The sequence below is a fragment of the Notolepis coatsorum genome (genome assembly GCF_963971535.1).
Source record: "Notolepis coatsorum genome assembly, chromosome: 8".
Taxonomy (NCBI): Eukaryota; Metazoa; Chordata; class Actinopteri; order Aulopiformes; family Paralepididae; genus Notolepis; species Notolepis coatsorum.
This window is the reverse complement of record NC_140172.1, coordinates 68,442,907-68,460,894: the sequence shown is the minus strand read 5'-3', so window position 1 is coordinate 68,460,894 and position 17,988 is coordinate 68,442,907. Positions and strand designations below refer to the sequence as shown.

At 42.9% G+C, this 17,988-nt stretch overlaps 1 protein-coding gene across 12 annotated transcripts in view; it reads right to left on the bottom strand.

The window, feature by feature from the left end:
• Positions 1–17,988, bottom strand: part of aifm1 (apoptosis inducing factor mitochondrion associated 1) — a 51,345-nt gene that overhangs the window by 14,089 nt on the left and 19,268 nt on the right. For 7 of the 12 annotated variants that reach the window (XM_084320095.1, XM_084320096.1, XM_084320097.1 and 4 more), the window contains 8 exons: positions 13,350–13,660; positions 12,841–12,971; positions 12,070–12,160; positions 11,770–11,854; positions 11,612–11,688; positions 10,612–10,720; positions 988–1,095; positions 795–883 (listed from right to left, as the gene is read on the bottom strand). In XM_084320095.1, coding sequence (XP_084176221.1) covers positions 795–883; positions 988–1,095; positions 10,612–10,720; positions 11,612–11,688; positions 11,770–11,854; positions 12,070–12,160; positions 12,841–12,971; positions 13,350–13,660 — 1,001 coding nt within the window. Of the gene's footprint in view, positions 1–794; positions 884–987; positions 1,096–10,611; positions 10,721–11,611; positions 11,689–11,769; positions 11,855–12,069; positions 12,161–12,840; positions 12,972–13,349; positions 13,661–16,869; positions 16,951–17,988 lie in introns of all 12 variants that reach the window. The other 5 variants (XM_084320089.1, XM_084320094.1, XM_084320093.1 and 2 more) reach the window with 1 other exon arrangement.

Below are 17,988 nucleotides of genomic sequence, written 5' to 3'. Positions count from 1 at the left end.
GGTAATATAAAAAATACATTAAATATAGGCAATAAAATTTGTAAACAAAGGTGCAGATGAGGGTCTGTATATGCCCCATCGGTTATTGGTTATACAGTATGTGGCCAAATACCTGCCGCCCTGGCAATTTGCATTATTTACTTGCTGCCATCTTTACGTTCTTAGATCACTATGAAGGCATTTAAATTATGACTAATTCACATCCATATATTTAAAACCTGAACAGTATGGTGGTGAAAAACAATCAGGTGATCATGAGTTTATAATAAGGGACTGTATTAAGTATGGCTGCCCCCATGTTTGAAGGCATTCATCTAACCCACAACTCAAAGCGTCTAGCATCCTCTTTGGTTATTAGCAAAGCGCTAACCAAACGGTAGAGCTGCTACAGTATGTCAGCAACCAAATGTTACAACATTAGTGGTGACAGTGGCTCAGGAGGTAGAGCGGTCGCCTGGCAATCAAAAGATTCCCAGTTCAATTTCCACCATTTACCACTAGGTAGCGAATGATCTTTGATTAACAGCAGCTATCATTAGTAGTTCGGTAGCGAACATTAGCTAAAACATTTTGTAGCTTAATGTCCCCTGCATGATGCACTTTAGCTTGAAAAGCACAGTGGGTCTGGTTCAGCGCGCCACAGGACAATTATGTGCTCACAACTCTCTCATAATGTCCTGTCACTCTAGACCAGTGGTGTCAAACTCAAATACACAATGGGCCAAAATAAAAAATGTCAGGTATGTTCATGGCCATTCCCAGACACACTGGTAGGACCACTTCTCCAGACTTACCACACGACCATCCTTCAGTTTGATTTCTATCTGGCCGTCTTTGAAGGACACCGCTTTCACCAAAGCCTCTGTAATTACTTTTACTCCCTCTGGAAAATGAAGGTGAGAAGGTTGAAAGAAGACAGAAACAGTCCTTTTGTGATGATAAAATGGGAAGTTTGTACAAGTTGTAGATGTAAAATGGGACACCAACCTCTCCTGACTTTCTCGGTTGTCCAGTTGCTCAGGTACTCTGGCAGCACCTTTCCCATGTTGCCTTTCTCAGGGAACATCTGTAGCACCTCCAGGTTAAAGTCATTTGCTGCCAAGGACAGAAATAGGACACGTCTCACAATGGTAAAAAATATCTTGATTGTGTTAAAAAGGTACCCAATGGAGTTTTTGACCACTAGTCATGAAATTGGCGAAAGTAGGACCCTGAAATGGTGTAGCAGCAAGCGCACAAGGACAGACAAGCTAGCCCCTTTCGTGACTGTGATGTACACCAACAGGGTTGGACGAGTGAATACACAGTCCCTTATTCCTCCATAGGAAAATCCCATAATTAACTGAAGAACTGGTCCTCCGCAAAACGCTCGTTGTACAAGTATTGCAGAGAAATTTCAAAGGTACTCACAGTTGCACAAGGGTTTCGGACAGAGAAACGCAATGGTTTGAAAGCGTGGCGTTGCTAATAAACATTTAAAATAACTTTTATAAACTGGTCAACACAGCTTTATTTCCGGCATTGGGTGCCTGATGCGCATGATCACAGGGCAGGCGCATCAGGCAGCTAAAGCCGTTTTGAGCAGTGTTGACCAGTTTATAAAAATTATTTTAAATGTTTATTAGCAACGCCGAGCTTTCAAACCATTGCGTTTCTATGTCCGAAACCCTTGTGCAACTGTGAGTACCTTTGAAATTGATCTGCAATACTTGTACAACAAGCGTTTTCGTGAAGGACCAGTTCTTCAGAGTTAATTATGGGATTTTCCTATGGAGGAATAAGGGACTGTGTATTCACTCGTCCAAACCTGTTGGCGTGCATCACAGTCACGAAAGGGGCTACAGACAAGCATGCCACGAGCACGGGGGTAGAGGGCACTTATTTTCCAGAAGAGGGAGGGCTCTTCCTCAAATATTATCGTTTATTGATTTAAATTGGGGTTACTTCCCACTCTCAGTTTTGTATACTCTACCGAGGGTCAAAGTTGTGGAACTATTTGCCTCGACATATTTTGGCATTTTCTTTTCTGAAGTTTAACCTCTTACAAGACGCTCATCTCATTACAAGACGCTGGTATTGAACAAGTGAAGGAGGCCAAATTGTTGGGTGTAACTATTGGCGAGGTGCTATTATGGTCTACCCAGATTAATAACGTGGTTACCAGGATGAGTAGAAACATCTCCATAATTAGAAGAAATGCTTGCCTCCTAATGAATACAACAATTAAAATGGTAGTACAATCTTTAGTCTTGTCCCATTTTTACTACTGCCCAGCAATTTGGTCTAGTGCGTCAAAGCAAGAGCTTAGTAAACTCCAGCTCACTCAAAATAGAGCTGCCCGACTCACTCTTCACTGCTCTATAAGGAATAGTGTGGAGGGAATGCATGCTAGACTGTCGTGGATGAGGGTGGACAAGAGACTAGCAGCATGCAGTTTGATTCTGTTTTTAAAGAACATTTGTACCTTAGGTAAACCCACTCAATTGTATTCTATGCTTTTATCCACCAATGATAGACATGACAATAATACCAGACATGCTTCAAGATTCAAGATTCAAGATTCAAGATTCAAGAGTTTTAATTGTCACGGCATACAGGTATACAATGAAATGCGGCTGGTCTTGCCCGCGACGATGTGCAATACAGTGGTACAACATATAATAGAATCCAATAAAATACAGTGGTACAACATATTAATAGAATCCAATAAAACAGTGCAATAAACAGGTACATGGTGTGCCATCTCGGTATCTGTACATTAGTATTTACAGAGCATATAGGACATGCTAGTTAGCTTTAGTAGTGCAATACACTGTTCCTGATGTTATACTATTTTAAGTGGCCTTTCCTCTGGCCATAAGTGTGCGTGTGTGCGGCATGAGTGTTAAAGTGGCTGCTAGTGTGTGAGCGTGCTCAGCGTGCGTGTCGTGTATGTACTTGTGTGTGGATAGTTCAGTTTCTGTGTCTCTCGGTGTTCATTGTTCAAGGCTCTGATGGCCTGGGGGAAGAAGCTTAGCCTAAGCCTCTCCGTCTTAGTCTCTAGAATTCGCAGGCGTCTGCCTGACCTCAGCAGCTGGAACAGGCTGTTATTGGGGTGGTGGGGGTCTTTCATTATCCTGCAGGCTCTGGATTTGCACCTCTTGTTGTATAGAGCCTGCAGGGGAGGTAGCGCAATACCCGTGGTACGCTCGGCTGAGCGCACCACACTCTGTAGGGCCTTCTTGTCCTGTGCCGTGCTGTTCCCATACCAGGCAGTGATGTTTCCGGTCAAGATGCTCTCTACAGCTCCTGAGTAGAAGGACTGAAGTATCTTCCCCGATACTCTGAACTTCCTTAACTGTCTCAGGTGGTAGAGGCGCTGCTTCGCTTTCTTTACTACTGTGCCTATGTGTGTTGACCATGTCAGGTCCTCTGAGATGTGGACCCCCAGGTACTTGAAGCTGCTCACCCTGTCCACGGTAGCCCCGTTAATCCTCAGTGGTGTGTGTGTCTCCCGCTGTCCTCTCCTATAATCCACGATCAGCTCCTTGGTTTTACCAATGTTCAGGAGCAGGCTGTTGTCCTGGCACCAACGTTCCAGTACCTCAACCTCCTCCCGGTAGGCCTTCTCGTCGTTGTCCGAGATCAGCCCCACCACCACCGTGTCGTCGGCGAACTTCACAATGGAGTTGGAGCTGAACTTGGCCACACAGTCGTGTGTGTAGAGTGAGTACAGCAGGGGGCTTAGAACACAGCCCTGGGGGGACCCGATGCTCAGGGTGATGGTGTTGGAGGTCTGACCCCCCACCCTGACCGCCTGGGGTCTTTCACTCAGAAAGTCCAGTACCCAGGCGCTCAGGGCGGAGCTCAGGCCTAGCTCGATCAGCTTGTCCACCAGTCTGGTGGGGACTATGGTGTTGAACGCTGAGCTGTAGTCAATGAACAACAGTCTCACATAGCCCCCCTTCTGACGGTCAAGGTGGGAGAGAGTGCTGTGCAGTACCTGGGAGACAGCGTCATCAGTGGACCTGTTTGTCCTGTATGCAAATTGCATAGGGTCCATATCGCTGGGGAGAGAGGCACAAATGTGGTCCTTGACCAGCCTCTCGAAACATTTCATGACCACAGAGGTGAGTGCCACCGGTCTGTAATCATTTGGACATGTTGGGGAGGGTTTCTTCGGTACAGGGATGATGGTAGACATCTTGAAGCAGGCAGGGACTACTGACTCCGCCAGGGATTGATTAAATATGGCGGTGAACACCGGGGCAAGCTGGTTTGCACAGGACTTAAGTATGCGTCCTGTTATACCATCTGGGCCTGCAGCCTTCCTGGTGTTCACCTGCATAAATGCTCTTCTCACACTGTGTTCCGACAACGAGAGAGCGCCCCCGCCCCCCCGCGGTTGCCCCCCCCCCTCCACAACAGCCGGTGCGCCAGTGACGTCACTAGCCAGAGGGCTAGCGGCGACACTGTCTACACCGAACCGAGCGTAGAAGGAGTTGAGTTTGTCCGCTAGAGAGGCGTCGTCGCTCCCCATTGCGGGGGCGCTGACTTTGTAGTCAGTTATTGTCTTCAGTCCCCTCCACAAGCCTCTTGTGTCGTTTTGTGCCATTTGTGTCTCCAGTTTTACCCTACCTCTGCCTAGAACCAATTCTCTAAAGAAAACTGCAATGTATAGAGCCATAACATATTGGAATAGGATCCCATTACATATCCTATGGACGGAAAACAAGGACAGTTTAAAAAAGAAACTTAAAGGAGCCATAAACCGGAAGGAAATCAATGTCATGCATGAGTGTAGCTGGAGCCATGTTATGCAAACTTCTTCTGTTTACTTTGTGTGTTTTTTTTTTTAAAGGTATGGTGAAATGGATTCACCTATGACCTTTTGTTTTATTTTCTAATGATTATGTATGTAATATATGACTGATTTACACTGAATGTTTCATATTTGTATGTGTATATCTGTGAGGACCCCAGGAAGAATAGTCAACACGTTGATGATGACTAATGGGGATCCTAATAAACATAAACTTAAAAGAGCACTGAAATCTCATCTCCTAGCTCAGATATTTTCCATATGGGCTCCCTTTACAAACTGTGGTCTGATGGCTTGTTGTATTTTGTTAATTTCTTCCTGTCATTATTTGTAGTTTCTTTACTTTATTTTCTCTAAACTTGAAGCCGTATGGCATAAGTGCCTACTTCAGTGTCTATCTGTAGACCTGCTTGTATGTATTATGAATTAATGTTCCTTGTGTGTGTGTTTGGGGAAGGGGGGGTGGATTTCTTATTTTATATTGATGTAATCTTAGTATAATTTAGCTTCTTGGTGAATGCCACATAAAGCCCCTAGAGGGTTTTTAGGCACTTATCCTTTACATCTATTTGTGGATTATAGTGTATTAAATGCAATTGTTTTTATATGTGTAAATAAAAAAATAAAAAGGTCTGCCCGTCATATACAGGTGGGAGAGAGAGCAGCAGATTTCTCACAAGTACATTTTACATATAGATTGTACTAAATGTTCACTGCTTGTATAACCACTGTGTGCTTTCCAAGGAATCATACAACTACTGTAACTTGTGCATTATAAGTGCTATTGATAACGGTAGGCAACGTTTAGACGTTAATCATACAAATACTGTAACTTACAAATTCCGAGTGCTATTTATAACGTTAATCATACAACTAGTGTAACTTGTGTATTATTATTGCTATTGATAACGGTAGGTAACGTTAACCAACATTAGTCATACAACTACTGTAACTTAGATATTATGAGTGCTATTGATAACGGTAGGTAATGTTAAAGGAACACTGCAACATTTTGGGAAATTAGCTTACCGTCTTCTCCAGAGAGAGAGAAGAAGCCAGATAGCTTTCTACTGAACGCACAGAGAGAAAACTGGTATCTATCTTCTTGTCTCTCTCTGGAGAAGACGGTAAGCTAATTTCCTTTTTTTTAATCCACTTTTTCTCCTCCTATTTTTCTGTGTTTTTCTCCCATCCCAATTTAGTCGTTATGCCAATTCCCCCCTCCCCCCACTGGTCGGTCTAGGGAGCCCTGAAGTCTATCAGATGCTTCCTCCGATACATAGGAGACAGCCAGCAGCCTCTTTTCACCTGACAGCGAGGACTCTCACTGGGAAGTGTAACGCGTGGGAGGATCACACTACCTTACCCAGTTCCTTCCCTCGCTGTGCAGGCGCCCTGACCGACCTGTAGGAGTCGCTGTTTACAACGACCAGAATACCACCCACCGGCTTCCCACCCGCTGACACTGCCAATTGTGTCAGTATGACGACCGCCCAAGCCGGAGGGACCGCTGACGAGGGACCGCTGACAGCCGGATTCGATACCAGTGTCTCTGCGGTGGTAGACAGACGCTTAGTCCGCTGCGCTACCCGGCCGCCTACGGTAAGCTAATTTCCCAAAATGTTGGTGTTCTTTTAACCATCGTTAATCATACAACTAACTAACTTACAAATTATGAGTGCTATTGATAACGGTAGGTAATGTTAACCATCATTAACCACATAACGTGCAACGGCCCAGGGCCGGGCCCTCTTTAGGACGGTTTGCCCAGCGGCACGACACGCCACTTTGCGAGCATCTGGTGGCTCGGGTCTGAATATTTTAATACAATATATATATATATATATATATATATATATATATATATATATATATAATTAAAGCCCTATGTGTTGCCATTCGAATGCCACCTCAGTCGACCAAATCCATTCAGCGGTTCTCAAGTTACATGCCGATGCATTGTACAGGGCAGAGTCAGATTACCACCCCGGACTCCCGGGGCTCTAGCTCCGTCAATCATTTGCCGATCTAGAAGATTATTGGACAGGGTTGTAGCCAATGAGTGTGGCTTTCCAATGATACCCCACGTGGGGATGTGCGAATGAGGGATCTAGGTGAAAAGTCACTAGTGAAAACAGGAAGAAGAAAAAAACGCAGAATGAAGAAGTCAATGAGGAAATGGAATCCTGGAGAGGTTTTTTTTTGTACAAAAATCGCTCCTAATCACTCATTTCTGAATGGATTATGTAATGTACTACATAAGACTTCAGGATATGGGGGAGCGCCCGTAGCTCACCGCATATCTCGGCGCTATTTCTGCGTCGGGGAAAACAGTGCTCGTCACGGATCTGGGGGACACGAGTTCGATTCCCGGACCCGCCGTCATTTCTCAGAATGTCTTCCCCTGCTCTACATCCCATTTCAACCTGTTTCTGTCGGTCATGCTTGACCAGAAAAGCGATAAACGCTAAAAAATAAAGTTTAAAAAAAAAAAAAAAAACTTCAGGATATGGACCCAGGGTGTTTTGCAGCTTATACTTATATATTTTTTTGGATATAATATTTTTGGATATTGCAACTACTACAGAAAAAAGTTTTTCTACAACTCAAGTTCAGACCTATGTTACTCCATTTCTTTAGCACTAAAAGTGAATTTTCTTTATTGTAAATATATGTATCCACATCGGTCTGTATAAACCTGCATGTAATCCATTTTACATACCTGTAGATACTATATCTGTTACGAAGGATCAGATTAAACCGAATATATATATTTACTAATTGATATATATTGCATAATATTTGTATATCGTCTGATATCCCTTGTGTATTCTTTGTACATATACACGGAATATCCCTTTACCTAGTACAGACCATAATATTTCGTTCTCCTATTGGACAGCGGTCCCTTAGGCGCCACTGCCATACCCCCAAGGTCTAGTTCAAAGTCACCGCCAAAGACATGCCTGGACATGAACGGCTCTGCGCAAGAATACGAGACAGGAATAAGGCTGGTACTAGTTTGTTCACCTAACGTATAAATATGGCGCAGGTGAATACAGAAGTAGTTCGAGTTACCCAAGTGAAGCCTCACCCACGATACAACGTGCGGTGAAGTAGGGCCCGTTTGGCCCCAAATAGAGCATTGAGACCGCGTGCGAATTGATAGCTGAAGTATCAGAGTTTAACACTGTACCGTCGAGTTCAACCTATTCTATTAATTCAGTAATAGTCTATTTATGTATAGTGTATCGTGCGGCTACCGTTCTACAGTGACCAGCATTACCAACGTTTGCTCGTACAAGCTAGTGTGCTTATCCAGGCTGGGCAGCTTAACCTGGCGCCTTCATCCGAGGAGCCCTAGACGAGGACCGTGTGGACATGTACACTGGATAACCTACCCGACGACTACATAGCCCTTTTCGGCTGGATTATATTTGCTTGGGTCCTGTAGCTGATGGAGCGGAGAATCGTCTACACCCACAATTGTGTGGGATTTACCCTGTGAGGAGCAACGTCGAGCCCGCCTCTGAGACGCCCGAGGCTGGCTAGCTTTCTTCCATGCGGAGCTGCATGCCGGAGAATAGCTGTTATTCGTCTGCGGATCAAGAGATTATTGCACTGTCTCCTGTACCTGGAGTCTCCCTATTCTTCGTTGACCCAGACTTTGCTACCGACAAATCCTCTCCCCTTGCTGGCCTACAACCGGAGGGACCCTACTAGTATCTCCCGCTGCCCTACTAGTGTACCATAGATATAATTCCTAAGATACAGGTGGTATTCATTATGTCCTGCGTAATATTAGAATGGACTTACGCTCTTGACTTACTCACGCACATTCTTCGCCTTACAAGCGCGACTCTAAGTAAAGTAATGTAATCTACTATTATTGCTGCTAATAAATATTATTCTAACCAAGATTTGTGTGGAACCGTGTCATTGTGGAAGTGTTCATCGCATATACTTGTGTACTGTATGGCCAGTAGTAATGTACATAAGACAGTAGTGGTTTAATGATACCATACTTATTTAATACAGTCAGGGAATTGTACCCCTCAGTTACAATATCTATATAATCCTTACCTACTCTTACTAGTTATACCGCTGGCTACCAGTATGACTTACTACCATACTTTTATCACTGTACATAATACTATAAAACTGTACATACATTAGCACTATTACTCTGTAGTACTTGTATATTATCATAATCATTATCCCTGTACATTGTATATTACCATATGCATATGGCTCGCCGATAACAAACTATCATTACACATGGGCAAAACAGAGTCCATTCTCTTCGGTTCAAATAACAAACTCAGCAAGACCGACAGCTTCTCAGTTACAGTGGGTGACAATATTGTCACAAGGAAAGAAGAAATTACCTACCTGAGTTCCATCCTAGAGGCTAATCTTTCCTGTGACAAAATGGCATCCAATGTAATAAAAAAAGGTCAACCGGATCTCCTCTCTGGTAAACAAGAATACCCTGAAGACTCTGGCAGGAGCACTCATTCAAGGGTACTACGACTATGCTTGCACCTCATGGTACCAAAGCACCTCAAAGGCACTAAAAACCAAATTACAAACATCTCAAAACAAACTAGTCAGACTACTGCTTGACCTGACTCCTAGAACCCACCTCACCCCTGCACACTTTGACAACCTAGGATGACTTAGAGTAGACGACAGAGTACAGCAACTTGCAATGGGCCTGGTCTACAAGATACACTACACGACCAAGGTACCCATGTACATGTCAAAATACTTCCCAAAGGTCAGTGAATACCACGATCACAACACCAGAGGGAGCTCCACAAATCATGTTAAACCCAGATTCTGCTCAAACAAGGGACTAAACACGTTTCGCAATTATGCCACATCAATGTGGAACGCCCTACCCAAAGCTGTAAAGGAATGTGAATCACTACCCACTTTCAAAAACACTCTCAAAGAACACCTACGGGAGACTGCAATTCGAAACTGGCCCCCGTAAATGTCCTAAACCAGTTGTAGAGTAAATGACCAAGTATGGCTTTGTCAGTATTCCAAAGTACAGTGTACAGTGTCCCCCACCCACCCCCTACCCAACCCCCCACCCCCCACCTCCAATGTAGAGTCACCCCCCCCCCCCCCCCCCCCCCCCCCCCAACCCCACCCCACCTACCTAACCTCCTCCAATGTACAGTTTCTACGTCAAATGTATATACACTCTTTTCTGGACACTTTTTGTATCACAAACAGTACTGTATTTGCAAATCTGGTATGTCATAAATGTATAGATGTAGCAGTACTGTCTATCTGTATGTCGTGTGTGTCATATGTTATGATGAATTGAAAATGGGGGACCCTGATGTAAACAAGACAAAAGTCTTTCTCTGGTCTGCATCCCCTTAACAATTGTATGTATTGAGCTGTACTGTACCCATTCTGCAATCTGTTAATAAACTTTTCAATCAATCAATCAACCATTACACTTTACTGTTACATTTGCACTCTGGTTGGATGCCAAACTTATTTTCGTTGTACTGTACTTGTGCTGTATAATGATGACAATAAATGTTAATCTAAAACAGACCCCAGGCTGGTTGGGAAAAGTGAATGAAAACCACTCTCCCCCTCTCCCTCAACAACCATCAACTTCCACTTGTGGAACTGCTCAGTGGCCAACAGTAGACAAGCTGTTGTACTGGGCAGCTCCCAAGTGAGAATAATCAGTCTGAGAATTAATGCAAGGAAGAGCATAAGTCAAACGGAGTATTGCATGCTCAACCAATCTCAGTAAATAAAGGTTTTTAAGGTCTTACATCTCCTGCCAAGGGCACACGCCAGCTCACTCCCCAAGAAGCCACCTCCTATGATTGTGATAGACTTGATGTTTCTGGAGACCTTATCCAATTCTTTGAAGTCCTCCACCTAGGAGGCAAGAAGAGCAAAAGTCTATATTATTCAGTCATGTTTTTTGTTATTCTTTACTGTATGAGTTTACAGTAATGCTAATTATGTTCTAATCATAATGTGCAATAATTATTGATGACAATATCCAAGATTCCCATTTAATGTAATCAGCATTAGGGGTGTAACGATTCGACCTCACAACGATTCGATTACGATTCTTCAGGCAACGATTCAATGCATCATGAAATCTCTTCATTTGACCACGATTCGATTAGATTAATTTTCTATACATTTTCGATCAGTTAATTCCCCAACAAATGTTGAATACACAAATGTGGCCTTTGGGAACTGATTCACTCAGCATGAATGGACTATAGGTAAATAAAAACAATACACAAAAAAAAAAAAAAAAAAATTATTTCTATAAATTTCGATTATAATCGATTCTAACATTCAAATCGATGCATCGAATCGAACACATTAGAATCGATGCATTTCGATTAATCGATGCATCGTTACACCCCTATTCAGCATAGTAAATAGCAATAGCTGAATTACTCTTAATTAAGTTTAGTACTTAAAATATTATAAAATGCCAACATAATTCCATTGCCAATAATAACTTGATCCTGTACAGTTCAAGCAGTAGAGCATGTCAATGTACCTATCTCAAACTGTAAACCGCCCCCAACTGTAATCCATTGATCCTCCAATCACAAATGTTGTGATTTGAGGATCAAGAAAAGAGGGCTTGGCTTGAAATAGGTAAATTATTAATACTACCACGATTAAGAGATTTGATTGTATACTCAGAATGTCAATAACGGTGGTTTACATCCACAAAATAGCATGTTATGGATACTGGTGTCAATCTGGAGCAAAGCTGCCATCTGGTGGCTGATGCCTGACCTTCCTGAATAATGTTGTCCTCTTCATCACTTCATCTCCAGCTCTTTCAATAGCTTGCAGATTCCTTGGCAATCCACCTAGAGGAAGGTTTACATTAGCATCTACATCTATAGACCGCTAGCGACGTATATTACATTACTTCTTTTAGCCAAGTTTACCTGTGGCAATCAGACACTTGTCATAAGAAATCTCAGTCTTATCATCCAGTTGCACTTTGTTTCCTCTCACATCCATATGCACCACCTAGAGAAATACATATCCAGTCATATTTGATAAAATAAATACAGAAATAAAAAGATAATTCTAAGAAATAGAAATAGAAAGATTTTATTCCTAAGCAAAGCAAAAGTAAAGCAACACAAACAAGTCATACTTTGTTTTCAGTTCAACTTATTGCTCAAATTTATCCAAACAATACAATTCATCAATATGAATAGTTGGATAAAAAGCTGACCTACCTTTTTCCCAGTGAGCACAGCCACTCCACCATTCTCCACTTTATCCAGATCCTCAGGACTAATGTAGAATGATGGCGGCTGGAAGTAGATACTGACAAATACATTTAAAAAAGTATTAAAGAATTGGAAGACTGCATTTAAATCATAACATAATAATAATAATAATAATAATAATAATAATAATAATAATAATAATAATAATAATAATAATAATAATAATAATAATAATAATAATACACTTTATTTGTATAGCACCTTTCATTGAAGCTCAAAGTGCTTAACATCAGTAAAATAAGACACTATTTTGCACAAAATGAGCAAAATAGAAAAAAAAGAAGACAGAACACCAAATCACAGTTCTTCATATTAGGATCTAACATCCCAATAGGCCTCTTTGTTTACGGTTTGATCGTCACACATAATTGACCATTTAATCGACAGTAATAAAAGAGCAGCAAAATAGTGCAATAGTGCAGTGCAACAGTTAGTAAAATAATGCAGTTCTGAATTACTGTTTAAACTGTTTAAAATCTGACCGTCTACCTGTTTGATACCCACTTTGACCCTTCGAACCTCCCTCTCAGGGCACAGATTCCTCTCTCAGGGCGCAGTTCCAATATAGATAAGAACAAGTTTCTCACAGTTTTCAGACATACTATACTATACATACTATATGAAGAGCGCTATATAAATCCAAGCCATTATTATTTCTCTCTGGCTACAAAAGATCATAGACGACTTTCGCTATCAAATATCAAATGTATTGCACACCTCCTCTCCTTGCCGTTCCACTGTTTGAAGCGCAGACTTTCAGTCACAGTGGGGTCATCAGAGAACCATAGCTCCTTAGACAGAGGGGGCCTCATGTACGGAAGGTCTGGTTCATCTGTTACGATCAAGACCTGGCGACAGGAATCAGAAACAAAAGAAAGTTTAGAATTGCTCGAATTAATAGAGAAAAGTCGGTAAAATCCAATTTATAAAAACTAAGATATGGGTATTTTGGATATCAATTTAAAAATGTTAAAAGGTGCTATATATAACATGTTTGTTATATTTATAACATAATAGTATAATAGTCATATTTTTTTTTTTCAATAATAAATCCAGAGCTTTTAGAAAGGTGCGGAATAAAACTATTGCTTTTGCAGGTCTAAAATGTATGTTGTTGTTTACATGTTGCAGGCATGTATCTTGTCTCTACTTCCCATTTCCCCATGTGGAATGCACCTGATGGGTAAATGACTGGTGATCTAGTGGCAACACGAGGCCTTACTGACCTTGGCGCCTGGGTCTCTGGCCCGGATTGACCTTGCAGCAGCAAACGAGGCTGTGCCTCCACCAATAAGAAGGTAAGGGACGTGTGAGGGGATATGGACAGTGACAAGGACAGGGTCCACTATGGCTGCAGGTTCCTCTGCTGCTGCAGGCTCTACTGCTGCTGCTTGTTGTTCCTCTACTACTGGTGCAGGTTCCTCTACTACTGGTGCAGGTTCCTCTACTACTGGTGCAGGTTCCTCTACTACTATTGGTGCAGGTTCCTCTACCGGTGCAGGCTCTACTGCTGGTTCCTCTGCTGGTGCAGGCTCTACTGCTCGAGTGAGAGAGAACGAGGGAGACAGAAATGGACAAAGAAAGAGAAGTACAGTCAAGGCATAACTTAGAAGCTGTATTACCCGGCAAGTTGCTTCCCGCTGCTACTCATTAAACTGCCCTGGGCTGCGACCGCCAACAGGTTTGTGAACCTCTAGCTGCCTGAGGTGACAGGAGTTCTAAGCACACCAGCCTGCCCCAGGCTTTATCCGTCACCTAAATGCAGCATTTTATGAATTCAAGTTGTAATATTGCCTGGTTTGGGTCTAAAGCCGCGTTTGCACTGCAGGAACCTTCCCCCGGAACTAGGGACTTTTTCAGGAACTCTGTATGTTTGCACCGCAGGGACCAGGATCTAAGGTCGCTTTCACATATAGTTTTGGTGGACTCGGTGCGGTTCTGTGTTTTTGGTCGGACCAGAGTTCGTGTGTTTGGTCCGCGGACCGAGTTCGACGCGCATAAACACAAACCCGAAAAACCGGACTATCGGATTCTGGTCCGATAGTCCGGACCAAACAGCCCCTGTGTGAAAGCGACCTAAGCAGAAGGTCTGGGAGATTATTTTACCCCTCAAAAGTCCCTGCTCTGGGAGTAGAACTTTTCTGAAGTTTAGGAATCTTTGGCACTAAACATTCTGAATGGTCGGGAAAAAAGATTTACATTTTGCTTTCAACAAGGAAATGCGAACGTGAAATGTGTATTATAAGCTGATTAATCAAGTGATCTATGCACAAAAGAGATTATTTATTATAGCAAATCTCTTAGTACAATTAGATTGTATCAACTAAGCAGGTGAAATGTTTGAAATATCTTGGCGTGAGAAGTCAAGGGACCCGTTTGAAAATAGTCATGCCCATGGCATTTTCCTCCCATCAAATTCAAGCTAGCTTAAAATAGCTTAACTTTTTAGCAAGATCTACCCGCTTTGCCAGTAATATCTTTGGATTCCTCCGGATATCTTGTTTCATATGATACCAGTATCTTCACTCTAGCTTAAGAAATTAGTCCATTAGAGCCCTTTAACTCAATGGACGCCATATCCGAACAAAGTTGGGTTAACTCGCCGACGCTTGAGTGCCAAACCCGAGAAAAGTCGGGTTTTCAGCGTTATTTCTTTTATTCGATATTTCTATTCATTATCCATCCAGGGAGCCTGGTGTTATCATAGGGAATGAGTCTGAGATAGCAAAAGTGCAATACCAGCCGCATCCTACCAGGCGGCAGTATCGAGCTCCCTTTGGAACCTTGTGTCTTGGTCTGTGTGTCGATTATATGGGTCCGGGTCGGCTATTTTTCTCCGGGCAGGCAGAGCGGTTATAACGCTCGGATTGAGAAGAATCAAGTACTCCCGATCCGTGTTTTGTGGTGGATTATGTTGGCGACACGATGGACATCAATACTAGGAATGGCGATCAGATAATTGGAATATTCTTTTTGAGGTACATCCTAGTCAAGGTAAGGGCTATATGATATCAATCTTGCGTTGATCCAAGCATGCCTTCATTGCGATCCGAAAGTGTTACTGTAACGTTACTCCAGAACGTATGCCGTTGGTGGCGATCAAAGCATCAAAAATCGACCCCCCCACACATTCATGCATTCATGATGGAACATAATACCCATCATATGGATTTGATTTTTTTATTGTAGCGTGTGTATACTAAATGCATTTAGTATAATACACGTTGCGGGCTATTACCAGCCTCCCAGGAATTTCCCGACCGGTCTAAAACCATACTTATATTCACAGGAATGTATGGATGAAAAAATTATTTCTTTTTCACATATTGAACGATAGATACTCGATGTCAAATGGGCCATAGTATTGTATCCATAGCTATAATATAGAATATAGTTATAGCCCTGCAAACACTGCCACGTATTCCTATACTTTAGAACGCTGGCCTTTTAACCATACATTACACATATCCCTCTGGCACTGATTGAGTTAAAGACGGCTAATAAAACCGCAGGAAATCGGTATTTGTAAAATATTGTTAATTTTAATTGGTCGACCTCTAGAATATATATAGACCTTATAAATATAGGATTTATAGTAAAAGTGACAAGGTTTTTCTTTTTGTTTATCCACTTTTTCTCCCCATTTTCTATTTTTCTCCCATCCCAATTTCGTATATCCAATTCTTCCCTCCCCTGTCTTGAACGTTGCTAGACTATGCCTCCCACAGGTCGGTTGTAGTGAGGACAGAAGCCTTGCATCACATGTCCCCTCCGGTACACGAGGAGGCAGCCTGTCGCATCTTTTCACTGCAGCAGCTCGAAATCAGTGGCGAGGAGTAACCTGCCCCCGTCACTTCGTGCTTCCGTCGCACCGGTGTCACCAAACCGACCTGTAGGAGTCGCTGTCCACAACTTCAAATCCCCACCCACCGGCTTTCCCACCCTCTAACACTTGCCAATTGTGTTAGTATGAACGACCAGCCAGCCGGTAGCAACAATCAGCCGCCCAGTGACAAGGTTTTTCAAAGTTAACTAATTTAAAATGTTGACAAGGCAGGCTGGGGCTCAACATTCCAGAACCCTCAGGCAGACTGTGAGCTGAGGATTCCATAACTTTAGGGCAGTAAATGGTGAGAGACCAGTCTATACACAAATGAGCCATGTGTGGGAACTCAGTAGCCGGACAATGACCAGTGTGAGTAAACCTGAAGGGAATGAGAGAGGGTAAAAAGGAAGGCGTTTCAGGCCTGGTCCAAACATACACAGGTATTTTCCTCCATCTGAAAAAGAATATCCGTATACGTGTGGACAAGGCTAGTCGTGATGTTAGTATTTTTCATAAGCTCTGGTTTTCACCAGTCCACACGAATACTGTATTTTTTGTTTTTGTTCTTCCAGCTAGCAGGAGTTTTAAAAAAAGGTCCGCAAACTGTGTGACCCAGTTAGTGCATGGACAAGAGGCCAAACCGTATAGAAAATGCGACGGTTTCAAAAAATACCTATGTACGCGTAGACAAGGCATCAACCATGTGTGCGGGATTATCCCTTAGCTTTACAAAAACACAAACCGACTCCCTATGAGAAACCTGAACAGGGAAGGAGAAAGTTTGTGATGAGGGGAAACGTAAAATGACCAAATAAAAAGGGAGAATGTGTAGAAATTAACATTAATGTTAGTGAATGGGAAAACAAATAGCTTAGTCTCTGGACTTCCCCGCTCCAGGAGAGGCTGGACTAGGGTCTTACCACTCTCTGTCACCACTGGACACGGACCTGCTGGTTCTGCTGCCGGGCTCTCTGCTGCCGGGGTGGATTCTGTTATTATAACTTGAGTATTAACCCATAGAAAGAAAAAAAAAAGAAAGAAAAAAGCAGACCCTCAAATATTGTGAACAAAAACAGGGTTCATTGTGGTGAATTGCGGTCAATTCACTTTCAATTAAATCAATGAAAAACCTAAAACAGAAATAGCATTCATTTGCATAAAAGAAAAACACCAGATAGGACAAATCTTCTCATGCCAAAAGGTATTTCAATATTTGAATTCTAAAGAGAATTCCATGTGCTGAATTTTACTGAATTAACAATAAGCCCTGTGGTGTACTATAAATTCTATTATTACATGGCGTTTTCACATTCGCCGAAATGCTTGCTTGTGATTGGTCAATAGCGCTCGTCAGAGGTCCGTCATTACTCGATAACGGACCTCTGCCGAACAATAATGACCGCTGTGCGCAGCTGTTCGCAATCAAGCCCACTGACACTGCATCAGTGCAACCAATCAGACACACCTGCCGGCTGCACTGACAGCGGAGTGACGATGACAGCGGGAGCGACAGAACAGAACTGCGTCTGCATTTGATCTCGTCTTGTCGATGTAAAATTAATTAGGTATATTGTTAGTAAGTTAGCCATGTAATAAGCGGGATAATGTATAGCTATACTCTATCATTGGGGCGGCTACGTGGCGTAGTGGGCAAGGCGCTCGCCACGAATGCAGAGACGCTGGGCTCGCCTGTTCGAGCCCAGCGCTCCACATTGCTTTCAGTTTAGCTGGTCGTTCATACTAATACACATTGGCCGTATTAGGGGGTGGGAAACTGATGGGTGGGGATCGGGCGTTGTGGACAGCGACTCCTACAGGTCGGTTGGTGCGCCTGCGCAGTAGAATCAGGAAGTGTCGGGGGCAGCGTGAGCCTCCCACGCATTACTCCTCGCCACTGAGAGATCAAGCTGCGCAGGTGAAAAGATGCGACTGCTGTTACCTCAAGTACCGGAGGGGACTTGTGCTATGTATGACTTAGTCCACATTGCAGCCGGCTTGTGGGAGGCAAGAAACAGCGTTCGTGACAGGGGAGGGTTGAA